This window comes from Hoplias malabaricus, chromosome 2 (genome assembly GCF_029633855.1).
Source record: "Hoplias malabaricus isolate fHopMal1 chromosome 2, fHopMal1.hap1, whole genome shotgun sequence".
Lineage (NCBI taxonomy): Eukaryota > Metazoa > Chordata > Actinopteri > Characiformes > Erythrinidae > Hoplias > Hoplias malabaricus.
The window spans coordinates 36,014,758-36,027,823 of NC_089801.1; the positions used below are offsets into that span (position 1 = coordinate 36,014,758).

Here is a 13,066-nt window from a genome sequence, read left to right on the forward strand (position 1 = left end):
AAACTTGATAGAACTGGCAATAAAAGACTTCCAGAATCCCCTGGACTCCCCCATTACTGTGCAGGAACTTCAAAACAAAATATCCGCCCTAAAACCCAAAAAAGCAAGCGGCACCGACCACATCCTGAATGAAATGATCCGGCACACGAGGGAAAAATTCCAATTGGCCATTCTCTAATTATTCAACACGATTCTGAGTGTGGGTCACTTCCCTGACGTCTGGAGTCAAGGTCTGATAACGCCCATCTTTAAAAGCGGAGACAAATTCGACCCTAATAATTACAGAGGCATCTGTGTGAACAGTAACCTGGGGAAGTTACTGTGTAGTGTTTTAAACTCTAGATTATTAGACTTCCTCATGAAGCACAGTGTCCTGAGCAAGAGTCAGATTGGATTCATACCAAATCACCGCACGTCTGATCACATTTACACCCTACACGCCCTGATTGACTCACGTTAAAAAGAATAAAAACTAAATATTTGCATGTTTTATTGACTTCAAAAAAGCATTTGACTCCATTTGGCACCAAGGTCTATTCTACAAACTTATTGAGAGTGGTGTAGGGGTAAAACATATGACATTATTAAATCCATGTACACAAACAATAAGTGTGGTATAAAGATTGGTAACAAAAGGACAGGGCTGTTCTCTCAGGAGCGCGGAGTGAGACAGGTCTACAGCAGAACCTGGACCTGCTGGAGCAGTACTGTCAGAACTGGGCCCTGACAGTCAACCTGAAAAAGACCAAAACCATCATTTTCCAAAAGAGACCCAGATCTCAAGGACACTCCCCCTGCTTCACACTAGGGACACACAGGTTAGACTCCAGTGGAGAGTATAACTATTTAGGGCTGAATATCAGTTCAACAGGAAGCTTCAGTCCAGCGGTCAATGAACTGAGAGAGAAAGCACGCAGGGCATTCTACGCCATCAAACGCCAAATTCCCATTCAAATTCCAATTCGGATCTGGCTCAAATGATTCCAATCAACTCTAGAACCCATTCTCCTGTACGGCAGTGAGGTGTGGGGGGCGCTCCAAAACCACACATTTGACCAATGGGACAAACACCCAACGGAAATGATGCACACAGAATTTTGTAAAAGCATCCTGCAAGTGCACAGGACGACACCAAACAATGGCTGCAGAGCGGAATTAGGCCAGTACCCTCTGTTACTGAGAATACAACAACGAATGATTAAATATTGGCTACATCTAAAACACAGTGACCCCCACTCCTATCACTACAAAGCCCTGCAAAGCCAAGAGCTGAGCAAAGAGTTCCCTCACACAGCTGGTCCTGACCCTGACCTCACTAACACACACTAACCCCCGTCAGGACCAGTCTGAAACACCCCCAATCAGAGTCAACCAAATTATATCACTCCAAAAACACAACTACATCACCCATTGGAACACACACACACACACACGCACACACACAGGCACAAAGCAGAATGCAGTGCTATCTGGCCCTAAATCTACAATACACTGAAGCAGAGCACCTCAGCACAGTGACTGACCACACACTCAGAGCCACACTGACCAGGTACAGACTCAGCGCCCACAGCCTGACCGTACAGACCGGCCGCTACAGACAAACCTGGCTCCCCAGAGCGGAGAGACACTGCCGGCAGTGCCAGAGCGGCGCTGTAGAGACAGAGCTGCACTTCCTTATGGGAAATTACAGAAATACAAAAAATTAAGAGAAATTTATTTCCCAAAATTTGAGAAAATTCTTCCAAAATTCCACAGCTTCTCTAACGAAGCCAAACTGAGCGTCCTGCTCGGAGACACGGGGGAGAGCAGCGCCCTGGCAGCGAGATACGTATCTACCTGCCACACACTCAGGGACAGTGAGTGACCAACACACACACACACACACACACACACACACACACACACACACACACTTCATTTAAGTTTTATTATAATTATTACTTATTTATTTATTACATTTATTGTTTTAACTGTTTTTTTTTTTCTACAGTTCTTCTAGATTGCTCATTATTATTATTAATAACGTTCCATGTTGTTGTTGTTGTATAATGCTTTGGCAATACTGTGTCTGAATATGGTCATGACAATACAGACACAGAGAGAGAGAGAGAGAGAGACAGAGAGAGGGAGAGAGAGACAGAGAGAGAGACAGATAGAGAGACAGAGAGAGACAGAGAGAGAGAGAGAGACAGAGAGAGAGAGAGATGTTTGTGTGAATTACACTCAGCAGCAGGTAGGGGGAGCTCAGGAAACAAAAAAAGCCAATTCTTACATTGTATTCCTTTAAAGCGACAGGAAAGGAGAGGCACAGACAAGATTTGAACACGATCTGATCCAACAGAGTCAAACTGAGCCAATAAAATCTAAACACAGTGTTTAATACAGACACTGTGCTGTGGTCGAAGTAACAAAGTATTTTGAAGTGAAAAGAAAAATGAAAAAGTGAAAAGAATTATTTAAAAGAGAAATGAACCTCCAACAAAGAAAGTACATTCATCTAAAGACTCTGAACAACAAAACGCTCTGCACCACTTTATACACTGTTTATGTCTACAGATAATATTAACTCTGATTATTATTAGATATTAGAAGATAATGTGCTCACCTGATGAATGTAGACAACTAGAGAATCAGATCAGAGACAAAATTAGAAGATTTAAATACAGAAAGTACATAATAACACAAACAGATTCACCTGTAAGTTCTGTATCACATGAAGACGTGTAGAAGCTCTAAGGAACTGTAACTGAACATCTGTTACTCTCTTAGTATTTAAAATAATAATAATACTGCTCTGTTTCTGCAGTGTTTCTAGTTTGAGAGATAAAAGTAAAGAGCACTAAAACCTCAGCTCCAGACTAAAGAGCTCAGAGTGTGAAATCTTGTGTGTAGTTTGAGACGTGCTGCTCTGGAGCTTTAGAGAACTTCTCCTGATGGGTTCCTCAGTAAGTCTGACTTTCTGATCGTCTGAATCCTGTCTGATTTCTTCACTTCACTCTGTAATAAACACATTCCCTCCATGTTTCAGCCGATCAGTCGCTTCTATTTCATTAGTAAACAGTGTTTCCTTCATGGAACAGTATTAAATAGAAACACTGACATAAACACGTCTCTGCTGTTAAACACGTTAGGACAGTGCTTCTCAAACTTTTTACACCAAGTACCACTCGTTGTCAAACCACCACCTCCAAGTACCACCTATGAGTCTTATCACAGCAATACGTGTGTCCTTGGTTGTTCCTCCGCTCCAGAGTAAAAATTACAGAGAGAAAACACATACATAGGTCTAAACTGAACGTTTTAAACACAATTAAACATTTATGAGAACACACAACATCTTTGGGAAAAGGTATTAAACATTTTGAAAGAAAAGCAAAGGAGAAACGAGAGAGAGTTCAGTTTAATATTTATCAATTATGCACTTTAGGTGAAAACAGCACAGAGCTCTGAGCAGGTCTCACAATGGCTCTCGGCGCTTGTGTTAAACTGTGTTAAGACTCTAATGACACGAAGAATGGCCACAGTTTACCTTCAGCACGTACAGAACACTCGCATTGTTTCTCTCTTTCTGCCTCTGGATGTTGCACTGCTGGACTCTGGAGTATTTCTCAGTGTGTTCTCGTGCTCGGTCTCGGCTTGTTTTCTCATTTCCACTTTGGCCATTTTGTAAATAAAGTCCAAACTGCTCACATCTGTCTCTAGCTTATGTTCAGAAAGTAAGCAGCTGAAACAGTAAGCTTTCTGTACATGGATTAACAAAACACTGAGGATCACGGCCCCTACCTGGAAAAAGCAGGAGAACGCTATCTTCCCCACCCTCTTCCCTTATAGACGTAATAAACTATGGTGTATGTGCAGCCCGTGTTTATTATTTTTAACACCAACAAATGTTATTAAAGTATAATTATGAAAACTGTGAAACATTATGGTATTTACACATGAATAATTTAGGTTCAGTTTTCAATTAATTCCTTAATTATTAAGTAATAAGTCAATTTGGTAACACTTTCTATAAAGCCCACATTTATAAACCTTTATAAGTGCAGTTATAACTGTTTATAACTCTAAAATAATGCTTTGTTTTGCATAAATAATAAACTCCAGTAATACGTCAAAAACACTCTTACAATGAGCTATTATTTATTATTTTGCAAGTTATAAACATATAACACAAGTGTCAATATTCATTACACTGCCTTTCGAATGGGTAATGACCTGTGTATAATTATATAGCATCTATAATAAAAATGAATGATTTTAAATGTATTATAAAATGTTTAAAATTCCATCATTGTTCACTTAGCTATTCCTCATGTTTTAAATAATAAATAATAATATAAACTGTCAGTCACTTTACTTGAAGCACTCAGTGATGGCATTTTAAACAATTATAATGTATTTATAATTGTTCACACATTTTGTAGGTGTTTTATAATTCTGCACGAGTCATTATCCATTTAAAGGGTTTTAAAATGAAGAGAGAGACTTGTGTTAATATATGTTTATAACTTACAAAATAAACAATAATAGCTCATAAGAGCCACATGAGGCATTACTAGAGTTTATATGTATGCTTACAAAGCTTTATTACCATGTTATAAAGGGTTATAACTGCACTTTTAAAAGCTTATAAATAGGGGCTCATAGAAAGTGTCACTGTAAATATTTCGAGGTCAATGGCGTACCACCTCTTACTGCTTCACGTACCATCAGTGGTTCTGATTCTATTAAAGGTGATCAGTCTAAAATGTTCTGAACCTCTCTCAGTATCCGTTTATAGATCAGTTATCAGTGTGTGTGTGTGTGCGTGTATAAATGTCCTCTCAGTCTCTCCAGGCTGCTGTGAGCTACACACAGTGCAGAAGTGTGTGAGGAAACTCTCTGCTGATGATGTTGAGCTGAACACTGCTCTGACACAAAGCACAGCTCAATACATTCAGTCTCTACAACTAACAGCTTCTTCATAAAGAATCAACACAGCAGCATCAGAGCAGACATTTCTCTTCCACTCAGTTACACTCACCTCTGTCCAGCTGTGGAAGAGAATAATAGAATGTGAATATTCCTTTAATATTTTCATAACTTAATAATTACATTTAAATCAGTGGAAAGTGATGATGACTGTTTTCAAAATGAAATAATCTCTTCATAAAAATACATTTCTACGGAGCCCCTAAAGTCTCATGGTGTAAAAATATTATTTAGAGACTTAATCCGTTCCCTCAGTTTAGACATGACACAGGCTCTGCGTTAGGACACACGTTTGATCTCCTGTCCATTCCTTATTTACACGTTACAGCCATGTGTTAATAGACTAAAACATTAATAGTTCAGGTCGAGGAGAGAGTGAATAAAGGCAGTATTTTGAATCCAATTTTGAATTGGACTCGTTTTTAACTGAGCATTCAGCTGGAGGTGGGACAGTGGGCTCCTGTTGTGTGGCACATAGCCGCGGCTTTAATCACATCTCAGTCTCAAGCAAATTATTCAGTAAAATCCAATCGACCTGCTATTGTCATTGTTTTCAAGAATGAATGTTTAAAAATGAATAAAACCATGAAAAATAAGCGCGCTGTGTAGAGGATTAGGCAAGGCAAGGCATGTTTATTTATAGAGCACCTTTCATAGAAAAGCAATTCAAAGTGCTTTACAGAAGAAACAGTTACATTAAAAGCAAAAATAAAAATCAAAAAAGTCCAATAAAACAATTAAAATATTGCAGTAAAAGTAAAAAGAAAAGAACTGAAGTGCCGTTACTGAATAAAATGTGCAGAGTATTTTAGACTGAGCTGTAAGCTGCTCAAACAGGAATGTTTCAAGTCTTGATTTAAAAGTGTCTAAAGTCGGGACACTTCTAATATTCTCAGACAGCTGGTTCCATTTATGAGCGGAATAGTAGCTAAACACTGCTTCTCCATGTTTAGTTTTGACCTGAGGCAGGACTAATGACTAGTTCCTAAAGATCTGAGAGCTCTGCTCGGCTCATATCTCTGTAGCAGATCTGATAAATACGCTGGTCCTACCCCATTTAGACATTTATAGACCAGTAATAACACCTTAAAGTCTATTCTGTAACAGACTGGTATCCAGTGTAAGGATTTGAGGATGGGGGTGATGTGATGTCCTCATTTGCTCCGAGTGAGAACTCTGGCAGCTGCATTTCGAATCAGCTGAAGCTGTTTAATGGTCTTTTTTGGAAGTCCAGTTAAAAGACCATTACAGTCATGTTCTTAAGATGGAAAAATGCTGATCTAGTAACCGCTTTAATATGACTACTAAAACTGAGATGTGTGTCCATTTTTGGGGGCTAAAGATATGCAGCCAATCTTTGTCTCTCAGTGCTGTTCCCAAATAGTATAATCTCAGTTTTATGCTTATTCAGCTGCAGAACTTTGTGTCCCATTCAGTTAGTGATGTGTTCAAGATACTTGCTTAATGGACAAGAGTCGTTTGGGGACAGGGTCATGTAAATCTGAGTATTATGTTCATGTATCATGTATCTGAGCCCATAGTCCTGTTGAATCTGGCCAAGAGGAAGCATTCATTCATTCATTCATTATCTGTAACCGCTTATCCAATTCAGAGTCGCTGTGGGTCCAGAGCCTACCTGGAGTCATTGGGTGCAAGGCGGGGAATACTCCCTGGAGGGGGCGCCAGTCCTTCACAGGGCAACACACACACATTCACCCACACACCTACGGACACTTTTGACACTAGGAGCAATTCACCTACCAATGTGTTTGTGGAAGGAAACCGGAGCACCCGGAGGAAACACACGCGGATACGGGGAGAACACACCAACTCCTCACAGACATTCCAGGTAAGACACGAACCACTTCAGGACTGTTCCTGAGAGTCCAACCCAGTTTGCGAGTCTATCTATAAGAATCTTATGGTCAATGGTATCAAAGGCAGCACTTAGGTCAAGAAGTAATAGAAGAGATACCTTTTCAGTCTCTGTATTTAAGCGAATATCATTAATTTTGTTAATGTTGTTGGTAGATTCACTGATATTTATTGGATTTTTCGTTGGTGGAATCCTTCCCATGGAATAAATGAATCTACACAGTGCTTATAGACAACATACAACAGCACAAACAGCTTTAACACACAGAAAATACCAAGTCAGACCTGACCAAGTCCAAACTATATAATGCATTGGAGATGCAAACTGAACACTGAACCTAGCAGCACACTGTACAGAATGTGAGGTGTGTGTTTAATAATGGAAAAAATACACACAGCAGATGCACGAAGACACACACAACTGTCTTTGTAGTGTAGGAGAAACATCTGGCCACATGCTGGAAAAGTACAAAGCTTTTTCTAAATCTCAAAAGTTAAACATCCTGAACATCACCTGATTTTTACATCTGGTCCTTCATTCTGATGAGCCACTTCAGCCCTCCTCCACTGCTCTTTCTTTAGGCTCTTTTCCTGATGATGTTCCTTGTTTCTCTGTCTCTGTAAACTTCTGCACAGTTATGTGATGAATCTCCTTTGTAAGTGAATGTATTTCACTCAGCTGTGAATGTGTCTGTCTCAGTTTCTCCAGCTCCATGTTCTTCTCCTCCATCTGTTTGCTGAACTCCTCCTGCATCTTTGACTTTGAAGCTAAAATGTCCCTCAGGATTTCTGGCAGCAGGATCTTCATTAAGATTCTCTCTGCTTCAGCTCTGGATTCTCCTTCATTTGTCTCCATGATCTCCTCCATCTCCCGTCTGTGTCTCTCCTCCATCTCACACCTGTCCCTCTCTCTCTTATCTTTCAGTCTCTTCACTTTTTCTTCCAGTTCTGTCCTTCGCTGTTTCTCTCTCTCCAGCTCTTGTTCTAGTCCTCTCCTTTTCTCTTCGTCCCTCTCTTCTTTCATTCTTCTCTCTAGGTCAGTTGTTCGGTCGTTAAGTTTTTTTATCTCTCCTTCGTGCTCTTGTACTGCTCCCTCTATCCTTCTCAGAGAGTTCTGTAGCTCCTTTTCATGTTTTTCCTTCATTTCTTTCTCTTCCTTTACTTTCTTTTCTTCCATTTTTTTCATGATCTTTGTCTCCATTGCTCTGATCTGAGCTTCTGTCTCCAAGTAGATCTCACTGCTGTAGAACTTCCCTCTGTTTCCTTCCACCATCTTCTCGATCTTCTCCAGCAGCTCTGAGACCTGAGACCCCTCTCCACTCTCCTTAATGTTGAGACAGTGAAACCTGTTCCCACATTTCTCCACAAGGCTCTGGACCTCCTGGTTTCCTGACTGGACAAACTCTTCAATCTTCTTCTCTTGGTCTTCATCAGTGACGGTGAAGAGGATCATGGTGTTCCTCCAGCATCTCTCTCCAAACATCTCCTCCATTTTCTGCAGCATGTCTCTCTCCTCTCCTGAGGTCTGCTTCACTGGTATGACTAGGAGGAAGGCGTGGGGTCCTGGGGCCGACAGACGGACACAGAGTCCCACGTCCTGTCTCAGCTCGTCCAGAGAGAGTCCAGGACTGAAATAGTCAGGAGTGTCCACCACAGTCACCTGCCTCCCAGCCACCTGGCCCTGTCTGCTCTCACTCTGCTGCCTCACTGTAGACGCTCCAGCCCTGCTCCTCTCCTCTCGGCCCAGGAGCATGTATCCTACTGCACTCTTCCCACTTCCAGTCCTCCCCAGCAGAACCAGCCTCAGCTCTGATACACCACCAGACTCTGGAGGAGATGCTCCACTCACTGCAGATCAACAAGAATGAAGGGGTTCATTTATTACTGAGTGTGAGAGAATGGTCTGTCACCATTTCAGAAACTATATGAATGTGTGATTATTTACTGTGTGGAGGAAGTCCTTCTTTACTGTTTCTCCTCCTGAGTGGAGCTGGGTCTGGAGTCTCTTCACTGACTGAGGAACCACAGAACCACAATAAACACATGTTCTTACAGACAGTTTGTAGACAGTTAATGCTGTGACAGTGGTCTAGAAATGAGTGTCTATTTACAAACACAACTACTGTTTATTTACTGAATTGTGGCTGAATTAAAACATTAAACTCCAAACAGAGCAAAAAATTAAATTAAAAAATGAAACCATATCTAAACAATATCTTTTTATAATCAATAACATTCATTTTTTATCATAAGTTGAATCCTCCATTATTTCCTGAACTACACACCTCTATTCAAATCTATTACACACAGAGTGTGTGCAATAAAAACATCGTAGTGAAATAAACATTATGGAAAATGTACTTATTGCAGAAAGTATATGAAGTGACCTGGTCAGTTACTTACAGTCTGGAGGTCTCCACTCGTTGCTGTGTCTCCTCCTGACTGGAACTGATGATGGAGGATGTGTTCTTTCCTGCAGCTGCTTGTTTCTCTCCTCTAGAAGTCTCTCTTTCTCTTTAACCTGCTCCTCTCTCTCCATTAGCTGTGTGTGTATCTCACTTACAATCCTCTCCTTCTCTTCAAGCTGTTTGTCTTTTTCACTCACTTCAGTTTTCTGTTCTTCCAGTTGGATCTTCATCTTCTGGAGTGTGCTGCTCTTTTCCTGTAGCTCCTTTCTCTGTGTCTCCAGTTGATTTTTACAGCTGTCCACCTCTTTCACTGTGTCCTCCAGTAGAGACTCTTTCTCTCTCAGCAGTTTCCTCACATTCTCCAGCTCTGTGTCTTTCTCATTAAACTGTTCACTAACACCTTCAAGTCTTCCATTTGTCTCCTTTAATAACGCGTCTCTTTTATCAATCGTCTCTAAATGTTCTTTTAGAACTGTGTCTTTCTCCTGAAGTCTTTTCTCCATCTCTTCCATTTGTATTCTATGATTCTGCTCTAATTCACTTCTGGTTTGTCTCAGTTCATCTCTGACCTCCGTGAGAAGTCTGTCTTTCTCCTGAAGCTGTGTCTCTCTCTCTTCAATTTGTTTGTCTTTTTTTTTCAGTTCTTCATTTCTCTCCATTAAAAGTCTCTCTCTGTCTTTAACAATGACATTCAGTCCCTTTAACTCTGTGAGAAACACATTAATAAAACACTCAGGATCAAACTGGACAGAAAATAAAAGGCAGAACTATCTGTGACTTTTATTTTGTATCTTTTCATTACTCACCCTGAGAGCTGAGATCACTAACAGAGAATAGAGCCTCTGTTGTGGCTACGCCGGGTCCTCTGCTGGTTTACTGCACTAAGCAACTTCTGAATCACGGGGCAGGGGGCTCTCACAAGAAATGTGTAACACTTTACAGCACAAATCTCACGAGTGTTTACCTCTCTACAAGAAGAATCTAGCTCAGTATTCACAGTAATGACATAATAGCAGAGAGAGAGAGAGAGTTTTTAACCAAACTATTATCACTATTTTTTACAAAAAAAAAAAAAAAAAATCAGGAATTAAATTCAGTCCTTATTTTAACACGTCAGAGAATAATAAAACACCACCCTCTGTGGTGCACAGAGCCCCACACATTCATAAAACTGTCCAAGTTCTTCATCGTCTTATAAAACAAAAAATCCACTTTGATTCTTGACTGCACCAACCCTTTAAAAATCAGACAGACATCACAATTTACACCAGAGTCCAGTTTTTTCTATCTGCTAAAATAAATTGCAGTTTTAGTTTGACCCACAATGAAGTTTATCAACTGACACTTTCTCCTTTTCCTCTGACAGTACGGAAAACCACAAATAAAAACATGAAGATTAAAACATTCACCAAAATCATGAAAAAGTGAAGTTAAAACCTTAAATAATGTGTTCAGTCTAAAACACTGTGTAAAACAATGAAACACTGTTTCTCTCAAAGAGCAAAAAGGACACTCAGAGGACACAGTGGGGTTTAAAATGGACACAAATGCATTGACAGAGACAATACCGTGTAATATTCTCAACTGCAGATCCCCAGCTGACTTGGTCAATGGTGGTTTATAGAGCGCCCTCCAGGCAGGCTTCACGTCACTGGCAAGGCCAAAATGAGCCCGCCAGGGCGTATCCACCTGGCCGGTCAGTTCCGTCTGGTTTAGCATTTTGACACACCCCTTGTACATCACACATGCAGAAAGACCGTCAAATCGCAGACCACACAAACTCCCAGAGCTCAGCAGGGGCCTCCCAGAGTCAGGAGCTGATCCACAAACAGGGGAAGGGATCCTCTCCTTAGCAGACTCTAGTCATCTTCAGTGAGAGCCCGCTGAAACCTGCAGAGCATCTACAGGGCGACTCTGCAGGACCTCATCCTGAGTCTCTGTGCCAGCGCATCAGGTTTGTCACAGTCCACTCCAGTAGATTCTATCAGGTCCTTCACTGTGACCTGCGCTCCTCATCCTCTCGCACTATCCTTGGTTTCTCCCGTCTGTCAGTGACAGTCGAGCCCCGTAGAGGACTGGTCCCTCAGAAGCCAGTAGACAGAGTCAGCGGGGGTCTGTTTTTCCACCTTGTATAGAGTCCAGGTTTTAAAAACACTGATGTAAAAGAGAGGAAGTCCATAAAAAGACAGTTCATCAGGTTGCACTAAAAAAATGCTCTCCTCCAGGCCCAGTCCACCAGCCTTGCGCAAAACAGCCTTTGCCACGTTCCTCCACAGGGCATGCGCAGGACCGTATAAAACTTTTTGTAAAACTGGAGCCTAAAAGTTGCCTTCTGCTCTCAAGACGTATAACACCCTGACCCCCCTCATCTCTAGATAAGTATAGGACACTTTTCTTGACCCAGTGAAGTTTGTCCCAAATAAAATCAACAATAAGAGCTTGAATCCCTATTAAAAGGCCCTGTGGAGGCTCCAGGACAGCCAAACGATGCCAGAGGGATGACGCTATTAAATTATTAACTATAAGGGTTTTTTCCCTAAGAGACATGTTTGGTAAAATCCATCTCCATTTACTCGGTCTGTTCTGCACGGCCTGTAACACACCTTCCCAATTTTTCTTTGCAGTATTTTGATTTCCTAAAAACACCCCCAAATATTTAAAACCTCCCTTGGACCAAACTAGTCCCTCTGGCAAAGCTGGCTCTCCACCGCCCCAGTCCCCCACCAGCAAACCCACACTTTTCCCCCAGTTCACTTTCACAGAGGAGATAAGAGCAAAGTCCTTAAAAGTGTTGTTTAAAACAGTAATGTCTCCAGCTCCAGTGACTCCTACTACTACATCGTCTGCATATGCAGCTAAATAAAACCGTGGGGTGTCCTCAGCTATTTCAACTCCACTGAGGTTTCTCCTCAAATAGTGGAGCATTGGCTCAATGGCCAGAGCATACAGCATCCCGACAATGAACATCCCTGTCTGACTCCCCTCTGCACTGTGAAAGGGGCACACAACCCACCACTGACCTTCAGTACACTCTCAATGTCCTTATAAAGCACCTTAATCATGGAGGTAAACCCTGGTGAAAAACCAAATGCATCAAAAGTATTCCACAAATATTGATGCTCCACTCTGTCAAATGCTTTTTCTTGGTCTAAGGAGAGGAGCCCAAAAGGGTGCCCCGATCCAGACACATCCAAAATGTCTCTAACAAGCGAGATATTATCATGGATTGATCTGCCAGGGACGCAGTAAGCCTGATCCGTGTGTGTGACCTGCCCCATCACCTCCTTCAGGCGACTCACCAGGACTTTAGAGAGGACCTTATAATCTACACACAGCAAACTCACAGGCCTCCAGTTTTTAACTTCGCTGAGGTCACCTTTCTTGGGCAGTAGGGTGAGGACTGCTCTCCTGCAGCTCAATGGCAGTCGTCCTCTGACCAGGTTGTTATTGAGCACAGCCAGCAAATCCCCCCCCACCACGTCCCAGAAAGACTTATAAAACTCAACTGGGAGGCCAACGATGCCCGGAGCCTTCCCTGTTGCCATGCTTTGCAGCGCCCCCTGCAGTTCTTGCATGGTTATCACACGCTCTAGCTTTTCGTTTTGCTCAGGTGATTTTATGAATGGTAGAGACAATCTGTCCGTGTCGGGAGGAGCTCGCGCAGTAACATCTCGTCTTTAATAAACGGGGGGACGTTGCTGAGGATAACTTTCCTCGCCGGATTAATGAGGGGGGAAAAGCGAAGTGTGTATCTTTCAAAACAATGCCCGTTTCTACCAGCGCGTTCACCTTCTCTACCTCATCCAAGAACA

The 13,066-nt window shown here is 41.8% G+C and overlaps 1 protein-coding gene across 1 annotated transcript; it reads right to left on the reverse strand.

The window, feature by feature from the left end:
• Positions 1-5,589: 5,589 nt before the first annotated feature.
• LOC136676431 (golgin subfamily A member 6-like protein 25) lies at positions 5,590-12,829 on the reverse strand. The gene is made up of 4 exons (XM_066653443.1): positions 12,275-12,829; positions 9,250-10,021; positions 8,792-8,860; positions 5,590-8,694 (listed from the first exon to the last, which is right to left on the reverse strand). The coding sequence occupies exons 1-4, from the start codon at positions 12,827-12,829 to the stop codon at positions 7,400-7,402; spliced, it is 2,691 nt and encodes an 896-aa protein (XP_066509540.1). The 3' UTR covers positions 5,590-7,399.
• Between the last annotated feature and the right edge of the window lie 237 nt (positions 12,830-13,066).